This window comes from Nicotiana tabacum, chromosome 19 (genome assembly GCF_000715075.1).
Source record: "Nicotiana tabacum cultivar K326 chromosome 19, ASM71507v2, whole genome shotgun sequence".
Classification (NCBI taxonomy): domain Eukaryota; kingdom Viridiplantae; phylum Streptophyta; class Magnoliopsida; order Solanales; family Solanaceae; genus Nicotiana; species Nicotiana tabacum.
In genome coordinates, this window is record NC_134098.1 from 15215776 (window position 1) to 15229581 (window position 13806).

The 13806-nt window shown below is 35.9% G+C and overlaps 2 protein-coding genes across 2 annotated transcripts; one reads left to right on the plus strand and one right to left on the minus strand.

The window, feature by feature from the left end:
- Nucleotides 1-52: 52 nt before the first annotated feature.
- On the plus strand, nucleotides 53-3788 carry LOC107760706 (uncharacterized protein At5g01610). The gene is made up of 2 exons (XM_016578801.2): nucleotides 53-681; nucleotides 3563-3788. The coding sequence occupies exons 1-2, from the start codon at nucleotides 211-213 to the stop codon at nucleotides 3605-3607; spliced, it is 516 nt and encodes a 171-aa protein (XP_016434287.1). The 5' UTR covers nucleotides 53-210; the 3' UTR covers nucleotides 3608-3788.
- A 2490-nt stretch (nucleotides 3789-6278) lies between these two features.
- On the minus strand, nucleotides 6279-11374 carry LOC107760705 (F-box/kelch-repeat protein At1g55270-like). Its single transcript, XM_016578800.2, has 2 exons — nucleotides 10688-11374; nucleotides 6279-8378 (listed from the first exon to the last, which is right to left on the minus strand). Exons 1-2 carry the CDS (start codon nucleotides 10748-10750, stop codon nucleotides 7128-7130), a joined length of 1314 nt encoding a protein of 437 aa, XP_016434286.1. The 5' UTR covers nucleotides 10751-11374; the 3' UTR covers nucleotides 6279-7127.
- Nucleotides 11375-13806: the final 2432 nt, after the last annotated feature.

The window sequence follows — 13806 nt, forward strand, 5'->3', positions numbered from 1 at the left end:
ATACCCACGTTTTTATAATGCAAAACACTCCCAATTCCCAAGATATTTGACAGTTTGTTATGTCCACAAAATGTCCAAAACAATTTTCTCTCTTATCAAATCATAGTACAACTCTTTCAGTGTTATGTACAACCACTTAAAGGCATCTCTTGCCTCCCCAACTGCACTATATTAGCCCTCCTCTCCCCTTTCTCTGGAGCATCAAGAACAATGGGTTTCAATCCAAGAATCCAACTGGGTATTCTCCTACTACTACTCTTATCCCTATACGCTTCTGCCAACAAAACAACAGTATACGAAATCCTCACAAAATACAGCCTTCCTAAAGGGCTTTTACCAGACTCTGTAAAATCTTACTCTCTTTCCAAAGATGGCGACTTTGAAATTGAACTAGAGAAGCCTTGTTATGTGGAGTTTGAATACTTAGTTTATTATGCTGAGAAGATTACTGGGAAGCTAAGTATTGGGTCAATTACTGACTTAGACGGAATCCAAGTAAAAAGATTCTTTCTTTGGTTAAATGTGAATGAGATCCGAGTGGATTTGCCCTCATCTGGTAGTATTTACTTTCAAGTTGGGATCATTAACAAGAAGCTTGATATGAATCAGTTTGAGACTGTTCATAGTTGCCGTGACAATGCTTTGGCTTTGTGTGGAGGTTCTCTTAGACAGGTTCTTCAGGTGATTTTCAAATTTCATTCGTGTTTGATTGATTATTTTTCTTCAATTGTATAGCTCCCTCCATCCAATTTTATGTGTAGCTGTTTGATTGGGCACAATAGTTTTAAAGTTAAAGTGTTTCTAAATATCGAGATGTGTCATTTGTTTTGGACAGGCGATATTGAAACTAATGTGATTAAAATTAAGTTTTCTCTGCGATTGACAACCACTTATATTGTGATTGAATTTGGCCACTTACATTTTTTGGTTCTCGCATATGTCAATGTGGTTTGTGAGAACTAAGTGCTAATTTCTCTTCATTAAGAGAATTTATTGTGCGAAACGTGAGCTTTAGAAAATTGTTGTCTTACATGTCCAAGACTTGCAGGTTTTGGCATGATTTTGTGTATATGGTTTCATATTGTAGACCTAAAAGTGGAACTTAAAAATCACAATTCACAACGAAGCAGGAGATTCCTAGAATAGAAATTAGGATCTGTAGTGGAACTAAGGAAAAGGAAAATTTGGGCTTTGGGGGTTTGGCAACGTTATCGTTACCCCACAATATCTTCTCCATTATGGGCAAATTAAACATTGCAAATTGAAAATTGATTTCTTCTTCACAAAGTTGTTGAGCATTAAGTCTTTAGTTGAGAAAATCCTGATTAAAATTTACATGTTAGTTTCATTTGTGCCAAACCATGCGATTGATTAATTTTCAATGTTAGGTGGTAATTAGTGCTGTAGTGTCTAGTTAATTTCTTTGTTCAGCGGTATTGATTTATTCTCCATGAATGCTCTTGTTTTTGCAGTTGTTGCAAGCCTTTCTTTTATTAGAGAAATAATGTCCCCTTTGCAACTCTATATTGTGGTTATCGTGCTGAGTTAGTTCTATATTATTCACCTAGCAAGATTTGGAGAAATATTTTCCTCTAGATTTTTGTTTTACTCTTGGTTTACTCATTGTTTCTCTCCTTGTCTTTCTGACTTGCTTTAGCAGAGCTCCAATTCTACTGCGCAAACATACGTGATAACAAAAGATAAAGAAGGAATAATAGAATTTCCTGTCCTGATGCTTCCTATTTCTCTAAGTTTACTCGTTGTTTCTGTTTTATTTCTCTCGATTTACAACTTGCCTTGACAGAATGCCAATTTTCTGAGAAATTTATAGAAAAGAAAGGGCAAGTAAGTAACGACACAGGCTGTTTTCTTTAGCTAATTTAACTAAAGAGAAAAGTGATGGTAGCTTTCCTACAGAACTACTGTTTGTCTGGTTGGACGAAGACATTGTTCAACACTATTATAAAAGTGGCAGACTTTTTTCCAGCTAATTTTGTGTCAAATGACTTTTTGGAGGATACCATTGTTTGAAGTTTCTTAGATATGAGAATCTCTACAATAGGTCATCATTCTGTTTTAATGTCAGTCAACGCCAACGGTGCTTTTATTCACTGCAAAAGAAGCTGGCTGTTATACTGATGAAATTACTCTCTTAAGCATAGTATTTCCAAATAGCCTATATGACGAGTGATGAGATCAAAGGAAATGCATAGGTAGGATTAAGATTCCTTTTTATATATTAAAGTACATCGGATTAAGATTGAAAAGAGATGTACTTGAAAAGAAGCAATGAAACTTGATCAAGAGTTGCAGCGTCTAGTCTTTAGTTCCAAAAAAACGTTGCAAGCTTATAATAAAAGGCAAGGAGCTTGGCTAATGGTATTCTTGCATGTTTTTAAGCCCAAGTTTTCAGCTGATTTTGATCTTAACTTATCTATTATTGCCCAAATGAGCTAATTTAGTTCTAGAAATTAGGTCAACCAAAATAAACAAAATTTTGGAGATTTTCTAGCTTCTACTGCCCTCCACCCACTTCTTCTCCATCTCTGCAATTTCTCATACCTATGCCAACCCCCCGGAATCTGTTAATCATTCTCCCCATGTTATTGATCCCTAGCGGTTCACAAGGGGGCTGGTGTCTCTGGTCTGCTGGGGTTCGCAATGGGATGTTTGTGAGGTTACTGAGAGTTCGGTAGCTGGAGCAGTTGAAGACAGTGATGGAGGGCTGTAAAAGCTAGTGGAACTTTTGAATTTCTGCTTAATCTAATTGACTCTTTAACCAGAGGACTAAGTTGTTTTTTTTTTCTTTTTCTTTTTTACTTTTCTAATAAGGTGATGGTACTTGATGAGATTTGTCTTTTCAAAGCTCTATCAACTTTGCTGTAGTAGTGCTTGCTTGTGAGACGACTAATCCTCGGCTTCAAGGTTCCAAATCTTAGGTCATGTGCAGCAATTTTTGTTCATCCCATTAAACCATTTTCTCAAGAGCTTTAACCTTTCAAAACAATCGTACTGTGATTTAGAAAGGCTCCTAGGTGTTATGACTTGCAACAACCAAAGGTTTGTGACTAGTAATTGCACTTTATAGAATTGATTGTGCTGTAATTGTCTTGGTTCTGTTTACTGCTTCAGTCATTGTCTATCTGACGGTTAGGTGAAAACCTCTTTCGTCACTTGATAACGCCTTAATAGCGAACGTGACAATTAGAATACAATTAAAATTGCTACTTTTGCCTTCATTTCTTTCTGTGTACCCCCTGTGGAGTTACACTGCTATCTACTTTGTCTAGTACATGTAGAACTCTAAGATGAGCTCTGTTTGGTTGATATTTTGCTCTTCCACTTCTTTTCCCTGTATGTTGGAAAGAGAAAAAAGAAGACCATTATACTGGTCTGTGATGTTGCTTGAATCCTATGAAGAAGCCGCCAAACACTTTTTGGAGGATCCGACACGAGTCAGGCGGCATTTTTGGAGGATCCGGGCAACATATAGCTGGGTTGAACTTGATCTTCTGGTCAAGTTTTGATATTTCAAACTGATTGATCTCTCATTTTTTTCCAGCTTCCGGACCCTGTCGATGATATGCCGATGCTTATTACAGAGTAGATGCGATCTAGTATACATCTCGAGCCAAAAGTTGCAGCAGCCAGAGATATCATTTGCTTGGTTTCTTTTGGAATCAGGGTCATCAAGACTGCATGTACTAGATGTATGATCAAGTAAATTAAGATTCCACGAATGTATCATGTTTAATGAGTTTTTCAATTATATAGTTCTGATAAATACTTATTTCTCACACCTCCTCCCCCTCCTCCTGCCTTGTTTCTGCTGCTTTCGGGCAAGCGAGGACGAAAAGAAGCAGAGCTAGACAAAGAAGAAAATGGATAAAACCCAGTGTTGGAGTTGAATTTCAAATAGAATTTGGATGGTCAAGAGCAATAACATCATAGGAAGTTAACAGCTCCTCTCTGTTATTTCTTAATATTGCTGCTACAATGCTAGCTAACTTAATATTTGGAATGAGTCTACAACTCATTGATTACTCGTGATTCAAAAAGGAAGTTGATTTTATACAAACTTTATAAATAACCAATCTATTAATAGCACCATGATCCATGATTTTGCATTGATGAAAATTTGAAATGGTTAACTGACGCAATACCGCCTCCTCCTCCGCATGACGTAAGATTGCACTGAGGTTCCAAAATTTGAGTTAGCTTCAAATAGAAAAGGATAGCCTATTGCACTAAGCTCCCGCTATGTACGGGATCCGGACAATTGCTGGACCATAAGGGTTTACTGTATGTAGCTTTACCCTGCATTTCTGCTTAGTGCATTAAATTTAACATTGTGCTTATTTTTTGAAAGAAATTTTGTTTTCTAGTAAATAAAATTTTGCACAAAGTTTTCACATTAAAAAGCAATCATTCATTATATTTTAAAATATGTTCTATTCACAAATTTTATAGCCAGTTTCTTGCACTGAAACAAACAAATCCTGCTCGGGGGCGCTCAAGGGTATTTGAGGCCTAAGGCGAAAGTCAAATGTGAAGCCTAAGTATTTAAATTTAAAAAAAAAATTAAATGATATGTATGGAGTAAAATTAATGAAATACCAAATAAAAATAATACTAGAAAGATATTACCCGGATTCAGGAAGTTTGAAGAATGAAAACTTTGAGTCCAAAATATCTAGTTGGTTCTTGTCTACTTCAAAATTCTTGATGTAAATCTTGAAAACTATACTATATTTTTTATAAAGCAATAGAAGTATAGAATTATTGAAATCTTAAAAATATTATTGAACACTTAACTAATAAATTTTTGGAGAAAGAAGTGAAAAATAAAATTTTGGAGAAAGAAAAAAATATTGGAGAAAGAATTCAAGAAGGTGAGCAAGAATAAAGAGAAAGGAAGAAGATATTGGAACATAGGAAAAGGAGTAAAAAACGGAATTATTAAATGAACTCAAATTGAAAATTATTCATCTATCATTTTTAAGTAAGTCAAATTTTTACTTTATTTACTCTAAAAGGTTTTCTTTCCATTTATATGAAAAACACAAAAGTACTACTACATATATTTTTTTAAATACCTATAAAATATATATTATTTTTGAAAATTGGGGCATGCACATGCCTTACACACCGTACTCGTACTGTTAGAGCCGGCTTTGATCCTGCTTGCAAGTTCCTTAAAGGCAGAACCAATATGGAAACTTAAAGCTGGCTATATACCTATAATAAGAAAGTGTATTTCTTTGTGGCTTCAAATATCCAAGAAAATGCCTTTCACGCATGAAGAAACATCGATAACTAATTTTTCTAACTTCTTTCCTCTTTGCTTTACTTTTTTCCATGAAAATCTGATGCTTTAAAGCCAAAAACAACCCCTTAAACAGTTAAACTCTTCACCTCTTATCTATCTTTCCTACTATATATAGCCATTTTCACTGGCTAGCAATCCATCAATCAAGAAAGTTTTTGCCCAAATTTTTTAGAATAATCTTCAAATGGACCATCGACAAAAGGTTTCTTCCAACTCGAAGAATTTGGAAAAAGATGGTAAGAAAAGAGAGAGAAAAGAAGCAGAGACGCGGTTCGTGGTGGAGGATGTGAACAAGTTGGCTGATGATTTTATCAAAAATTTCAGGAAGCAACTTAAGTTTGAAAGAGAAGAATCATTTAAGCGTTTCCAAGAGATGATTAGAAGAGGAACGTGGGACTGATGTTTGTTCAATTATTTTTCATGATGTATGTTGATAGTTTATATTCTTTCTGTTATTTCAATGGATTCTCTAGTTTTTTTTTTTTTATATATTTATTATATTGGTGATAAGTTCGAGGAATAAAGTTGTTAACTATTACAAATGAGAGTATATTTATGTGACACTGGGAAATGATTTCCAAGATGAGAGTTTGTGAGTTTAATACTTATGAAAAATCTATCTATTACAAAAGAAGTATCCAACTTTTAGTTTGTAAAAAATTGATATATGTTAACCAGAACGTAAATCCAATACTTTGCACTCTTGGAAGGAAATTCTTTGAATTGTAATGCAACAACCCATAACTGAATTTTTCAAGATATACAGAGCTTCAACAAGAAAGAAGGAGGAGATCAAGATACTATATAACTTAGAGGTTAACCAACAATAAACACCATACCCAGTGTAATCTCACATAATAAGGTCCGGGGAGGGTAGTGTGTACGCAAATCTTACCCCTACCCTTGTGGAGGTAGAGAGGTTGTTTTCAATAGACCATCGGCTCAAAACTTAGGCTAACCATATTTCAATCATTCAATGAGACTTCCACCCAATCTTATGAAATACAAATCTTGAAATCAAGAGAGGAGGAAAAAGTAAGAAGCATAGGTTCCAACTATATTTCATGATCAATGACCAAACTATATTCACAAAAAGGGTATCTAAGACTAGAAGCTATTGGTACAAGACTACAGGCCAAAAGGATGTACAAACATGTAGCAGTCTGATCTCTTTGAGAATGTTTCTGAATAGCCCATTTTTACCATAGAAATTCATGCATGAGCCATTAATGAAGAATCACAACCCCCTTCTCTTTCGAGGCTACTGTGAGCCAATAGGAACAATTCCAGAAGACATCCATCTACAATTGAAGCCACGCACTAGCTGCAGAGGACTGGAAGGAAGAAATTCTCACGAATAAGATATAAGACTCAAACTTATCGTATACAACTTTTATTCACGACACGTCTCAGCCCTTTTCCTTATAGCTCTTCGCTCTATCTATTGGTGTTAAGAGGCTAAGAGACTTCTAGAGAAAGGGTACCATTTTCAGGTCGCTGCCGAAGGTCATTGGGGAGTGCAAAAGAACAGAATTATTTGCTTCATAACCAACACAGGAGCATGTCGATGATGTCAAAAGTGCTTATGGGAAAATCTTGTTCTTGAGACCTATGTTACTTGTACTCTCCGAAAATGTAGCCGGGTGCGTGTTGAATCCTCCAAAAGTAGTCCATGTTTGCAGGATCCGACATAGGTGCAGCAGCATTTTCGAGAGTCCATGCAACATAGCTTGAGATTAGAGAAGTTGAAGTAACTCTCAGTTTCTCGTCAAGGATGAGTGGCTAAGATCGCCAATGCTCAAGCTTGTAAGACCTGACAGTGCACAATATGACTCTTCAACCCTGCTCGTCCTGCGATGCTTGACCATAAATTTGTGAACAAAGTTCTGAAGTGACCTTTGCCAGCAATGTTCTCCCAAAGATGCGGGTTAGTTTCCACTCGCTTATCAGGATTTTTCACATCAACTATGCTGATGCTCATGTTGTTACGAATTATACAAAGTTTACCATTAAGTGGAACCAGAGCGGCAGCCTCCAAAGCACGAGAGCTTCCAAGGTGGAGCTTGCTATCAATAAATCTGATCCATGAATTCGTAGACTCATCATATACTCTAAGTTTACACCCATCAGGACAGTCCAAAGCCAATAGACGACCATCCATCGAGATGCTCGGGTTGCGCCAACCAGCAGCCATCCTGTTGTTGACTGGGCTCCACGCATTGATATCAGGGTTATAAGCTTCACTGAGAACTTCTCTGCGGGATCCCAGCCCTTTTACGAACCACTTCCCATCATATACTACCCCAATAAAGGGCACCATCGCTGTGCTCATATCAGCTATAAAACTCCAGCGCTTCCGGTTGGGGTCATAAACTTCAGCTGAACGGAGGGTCCTCTGTATTCCTTCACACTCTCCACCAGCGACATAAAGACAATTATTAATTACACAAGAGCCAAAGAAATGGCGTTTGCGGAGCATGTCTGGTGCCCTGTGCCATCTATTTGTTCGAGCATTGTAAAAGATTACCCGCCGCATAGACCCCTTGATTGGATCTTTTCCTCCAATCAAATAAAGATGGCAACCGCTAAGAACAGCGCAACCAAATCCAAGGGCTTCACTATAATCCCCTGGAACGGGTGGAAGTGGCTGCCAAAGTTGGTAAGTTGGGTCAAATGCATGCCATGAAATCCGCCCATCACGATCTCTTTTTACAACGTACACCCACTCTTCAGCCATTCCAAGACTCTTCCTTTGAGAGTAAAAGAAGTTACCCGCAAGAAGGCGATACCACCTTTTGCAAACTAGACGGAGCTTGCTATGTTCAGCACGAGGAACACGCACTAAACAAGCAATTGCAAGATCATCAGGTAGGCCAGGCAGAAGAGGCGGCTGCACTCTTGACCTCTCCCTCCGAGAGTTTTTAGTCTTGTGTGCATGAGAACTAATGTCTGACTGGATGCAAAGTTTTGATCCTGGGACAAATTTTCTTGCCCCTGCGACTGTCTTTAACCCTGAATCAACATTGCAATAGCATGACACAGAATCAACCTGCAATTTGTTTGCCAATTAGGAAATGAAGGTTTATTCCGTTTCTCTAACAACCAGAAAAATGTAGCATGGGAAGTGCGTTTTCTACACTAACACCCCAACACTAACACCCAAACAATAACAACAACGAATTATAATCTTAGCTATTAGCACAAAAATCGAGATAGAAAAAGTTAAGGACATGTTTTTCAATCTGATTATTGAGACGCTAAAAAGCCTGAGCAAGGTATATACACCAGAGTTCAAAAACTGAAGAACATAATTTTACTAGCTTAAAGCTTTTTCATATAAGCTCTGCCAGATAATACAGCAGAACTTTTTTTTCTGGTCTTCTTCTGTTTATATCTTTTTTGGGAGGGGGTGTAAAGATTAGAGTCTTATTAATCGTTACTCGATAAATAGATCAACAGAGCACAAGACCACCTTATATGCTTATAATAGCAAGGTACTAAATGATCTCCCTGCCAAATGATGCAGCCAAAAGCCGGTTTTCCACATATATAACTAACTAAACAATCTCCCTCCCAACAGCCTTTGTTAACAGAGAGAGAAAGAAAGTCTAGTGGCCCTTAATACTCAACGTGATACCACAATGAGAAGTGGAACACTTAAAAAATCATACTTTTGGAAGCTAAGTGAGAGGAAGTCTATATTTCACTTATAGATAGTATTTTAGACAACTAGCACCCCCAAAACAATTTATTGCAATACGACGATACCTAACCAATGTTAACCATATGACTTTTGGCACCTTCAATGCATACTAGAGCTAGGTAGCCTAAACTATCCACCCATGCTCTACATTTTTGAAGCTTCCAACTGTGGAAAAAGCTAACTGCCAAAAGTCAGCTCAGATACTAACCGCATTAAAATAGCTAGTTTGATGACAAACTATGTCCTGATTAAAGGTAATTACACGTGATGTTTCTTGATCAGCAGAGCGCGTTATGTTACCCTTTGTAAATCTAATATTTGTTCCTCCAGCATAGCTCCAGTTATGTGTAAGGCATCTTCATCACAGTACCAGTATGAATAAAAGGAGTGCACCTGACATAAAGGAAACTTCGATAAAGCTGCTAGATATAGCAGCTGCAGCCCTCAGAATGGTGAGCACCAATATTAGAGAGTACCTCATTTTTACTGAACACTCCTTTTTCTTCACTCAGTTGTTGGTTTAATTGCTTTTACCTTCAACTTTTCCCGGTCTCTCAGGCTTATATGTTTTCTCATCGTTAGCTTCCCTCATTTAACCATCACTTTTTGCAGCTATTTCTGATAAACGAATTACCACCTCATTCCCTAAAGAGTACTCAATGTGCTACTTATCCACAATCAATCTCCCCAAAAACCATAGTACTTTTATTATCCATACATACATCAATGCTTTGTGCCCACATAAGGTAAGCTACGATTTAGTCCATCTGAAAAAATGGCCTACTCTCTGATCCCGTGTAAATGGCATTGTACTACACACCTTATGGCTTCATATACAGCAGCATTTTATGAATCCTAAAGGAAAAAAAATTCAAAATGCAGACATATGAATCTAAATAGATTAAGACCAAATATACTACATACATAGCATACGATTCATTTAGATTCTCCATCAAAGTCAAGGTCAGCTAAAAGCAAGAAGTTTGAGTTAAGGAGCAAGGCTGGCTGATATCATGTGGATGTTTATTCTTAAGCATATTCATCTGTTTACTGCCACGAATTTGATATTCTGGCAACTATCCTTGCACTCAACGATATGGCCTAGTGGTCAATGAAGTGGATGAAAATCATGAGATATCACGTTGAAAAGCCCTCCCAGCTGGGGAAAAAGAAATTGGGTGATTTCTTTCCATTGCCGAAGTCATGGTGGACAGAGTTACCCGATACTTGTATTGGTAGAGGTAGCAAGTAGCCATTGGATTAGACAGGGTTTGTGCAAGAAGGCCGGAACACCACCATTATTAAAGAAGAAAAAAAAAGAATATTCTGGCAACTATCGTCGCCATACTGTGTGAAATTTTCCAAAACAATTGGCAAAATAAGAGCTGCCTAAAGTGAATAGCAAAATTCTAACCAATCTTAAATATCCTTTTTAGGCAAAAAAATCTGGACTTCATTGTCAAAATAGGTAAGAATGGAGTATTTGCAGAAAATGTAAACCCCAAAAGTCAATGTTGAAAAACGACCTTAGGTGAATTCTAAGGAAAAATGTTGATGATTCAGCAGCAATTTTATGCTAATCAAAGCCCAAAATACCAAATTCAAACAAAGAAACTAACAGTAAAAATTAAGGCATAAAGATAATGAGCACTCACCAGTGGAGCTTGAACTCGAAAACCCCTTTGTGCATTTGAAGACCTTTCAATTGTTTGGTCCATTTTTGTACTGAAAGTTTCATCAACAGATATTCTTGACAGGATCCAGAATTAAAAGAATCAAGATTTCACCCCTCTAAGACTCAGATCAAGACCTTTCTGATCCAAAATTCACAAATATATAATTTATCTCTCAAATTCTACTTAAAGATTGAATTAAAAAATGCAACAAACCATAGTTCAAAAGAAGACCTTTTTGGTGTCTCCTTTTTTACTTTATACACTTCAAATGCAAACAAGAAACAAATATACAAAAAGTGCTTATAACCACCCAAGGCTATAGTGGTCAAGTGGGCAGAGAATTATGAGGTTTTTTTGTAGAGACGAAAAATATTTAAAAAAAAATCATATTATAAATTTGAACCACAGCAACTTCAGAAGGTGAGCAGTATCTTTCACTCTCTCTCTCTAATTAAACACTACCCTTCTTATTATGAGCAAACATAAACTGAAGATTACAGCTACACAAATTGTCTTTTAGCTACTTCAATTTTCTTTGCAGATTTTGGTATCAGTTACATTATTGTAGTAATCTTCGATAATTTGAGACAATCATTCAGTTCTTGCCAAAGGACAAAAAGTTTACCAGACATTTTTAGTGGTCGCATTTAATTTATTGGGTCAAATCCAAACCGTTCTGTCTTAGTTTTTGTGTGTGTGAAAGAGAAAGACATGCCAGTTTGTGGCGCGGAAGCCGGGGATGTTACAGTTAAAAAAATGACACTCGTAGGAATATACCTTTCACCAACCCTAATATATTATTCCATCTGTCTTAATTATGTGGTATTTTTTTGTTTTTCCAAAGTTAATTTGATTAATTTTTATAGTTAAATTCGATTAGATCCATTTAATATTTAAAATTTAAATTTAAATATTTTAAAACTATACGAAAAGTACTATAAATTATAATTTTTTTCAGGTCAAATATAAGGAAAATATTATATTTTAAAATATTAGTCAAAGTTTATACTATCGAGATATAAAAAGTATCACATAAATTGAGATGGAAAAAATAATAAAATACTTTTAAAACTTTGATTTGTTTAAAGTCTTTTGCGTGGCGATTTCCTTTTTTAATGTTAGTTAGTAATATGTTGTACCTGAAACGTTTTCTTAGGTCATCTCCGACCCTTGCCTCAATTTTCTTCTCCAAAATGGAGTAAAGTTACTCCAATCATTACTCTATTTTTTATTCCAAAAAGGAAGATTCAATTTTATATTCTCCTCTCTCTTCAATATTATATTATTATCATTTATTTAAATTTTATTTTCTTGTTTCTATTAAAAAATTCTATATTTTTTCTTTTTTACATATTCATCACATATAACTTAATATAAAATTATTTTATACCATAAATTTTTAAATAATATAATTTGTAGGCAAAGATTATAGATTATATATATTAACGGATAATTCAAATAAAAGTAAAACTATTGAGATACAATATAATTAAATACATATTACATTATGGTAAAATTCAGATTAAAGATTACATAAATATTTAACTTTCACCTCTAGTATGCTCCCATAAATGATCTATTAATGCATTACGAAGTGCAAAATGAGTATTTTTGTCCTTAATTTTTTTTTTTGTGTCGAGCTAAAAATTGCTTAAATCGATGATTTTCATCTACTACCATTTCTACCGTTGGAGGTGGACATTCCCAATAAAATTAACTTATAATTTTACATAAAAATAATAAATGCACGAAAAATTACTTTATCAAAATTATATGCCAAAGTTAAGATGTAAAATTAATATTATAAAGATATTACTTAAACATAATTAGGTATATATAAAGAGTTAAATAATAAAAATAATAATAAAGTAAGAATGAATAGTAATGGAGGAGATGAATAATGTCACTACTATTCATCCCCCATTTTTGGGGCAAAAATGGGAGGGCATTGGAGTCACATTTTGGCAAAAATAGACTACATTACGGAGAAATAGAGGAGGGTTGGAGATGCCCTTAAGGAAGAACATCAATGTTGTCCTTGTATTATCTAATATGAAGATATTTTAAGATTAGTTAGGTTTTTTGGTTTAATGTGCAATTAGAAAAAAAAACCATGTTTGCCCTCGAGTCCTAACATAGCTTTAACTTGAAAGTAATTTAAAGGGTATATTTGGTACGAAAGAAAATATTTTTTAAATATTTCATATTTAGTTGGCTTAAATATTATGAAAAATATTTTTCTAATAAACTTATTTTCTATTATCCTCTATTGAAGAAAAATAACTTCCTTAACAAGAGGAAGGAAAATATTATTTAACTCTCTTTCAACATTCCCCACCCTTATTGGAATCCTCTGGCCCACACCCTTGCCTCATCGGGCCTCCAGACCTAGACCTACTACCTTGCACCTCGACCTCACCCAACCCACCTCCAACACCCCTCGCCCACCTTCAAACCCCATGCCCCCGCCGCCTCCTTCTCCCTAGCAAACCTCCCACCTTCCAACTCCTTATTGGTTTGATTCGAGTTGTGATTCGTAGTTTTGATGTTGTTTGATATGATTTGAGGCCTCGAGAAGGTCCGCGTTATGTTATGGAACTTGTTGGTAGGTTTTGACGAGGTCCGCTTATGTTAAGTTCGAATTTCCAAATGAGCCAGTTATTGAGTGAAAGGGTGATGATGTAGTCCCGAAGGATAGGTTTATTTCTTACCTTAAGGCCACGAAAATGATCAACAAGGGGTGTATTTACCATTTGGTCCGGGTTACGGACACCGATGCTGAGGCACCTACACTTGAGTCCGTACCTATTGTGAATGAATTTTCGGGAGTCTTTTCGGATGAACTCCCTGGGATCCCACCAGATAGGGAGATTGATTTTAGGATTGATGTGATACCAGACACGCATCCTATATCTATTCCACCCTACAGAATGGCACCGGCAGAATTGAAGGAGCTAAAGGAAAAATTAAGAGATTTATTAGAAAAAGGTTTCATCTGGCCGAGTGTGTCGCCTTGGGGCGCACCGGTCCTTTTTGTAAGGAAGAAATATGGGTCACTGAGAATGTGTATTGACTATCGGCAGCTTAACAAGGTCACA

Bases quoted from the DNA above. Each gene is read 5' to 3' on its own strand.
- LOC107760706 (XM_016578801.2), top strand. From the start codon at position 211: ATGGGTTTCAATCCAAGAATCCAACTGGGTATTCTCCTACTACTACTC. The intron at 682-3,562 runs GTGATTTTCAAA...ATTTTTTTCCAG, and splicing joins CTCTTAGACAGGTTCTTCAG to CTTCCGGACCCTGTCGATGA.
- LOC107760705 (XM_016578800.2), bottom strand. From the start codon at position 10,750: ATGGACCAAACAATTGAAAGGTCTTCAAATGCACAAAGGGGTTTTCGA. The intron at 8,379-10,687 runs GTGAGTGCTCAT...AACAAATTGCAG, and splicing joins TTCGAGTTCAAGCTCCACTG to GTTGATTCTGTGTCATGCTA.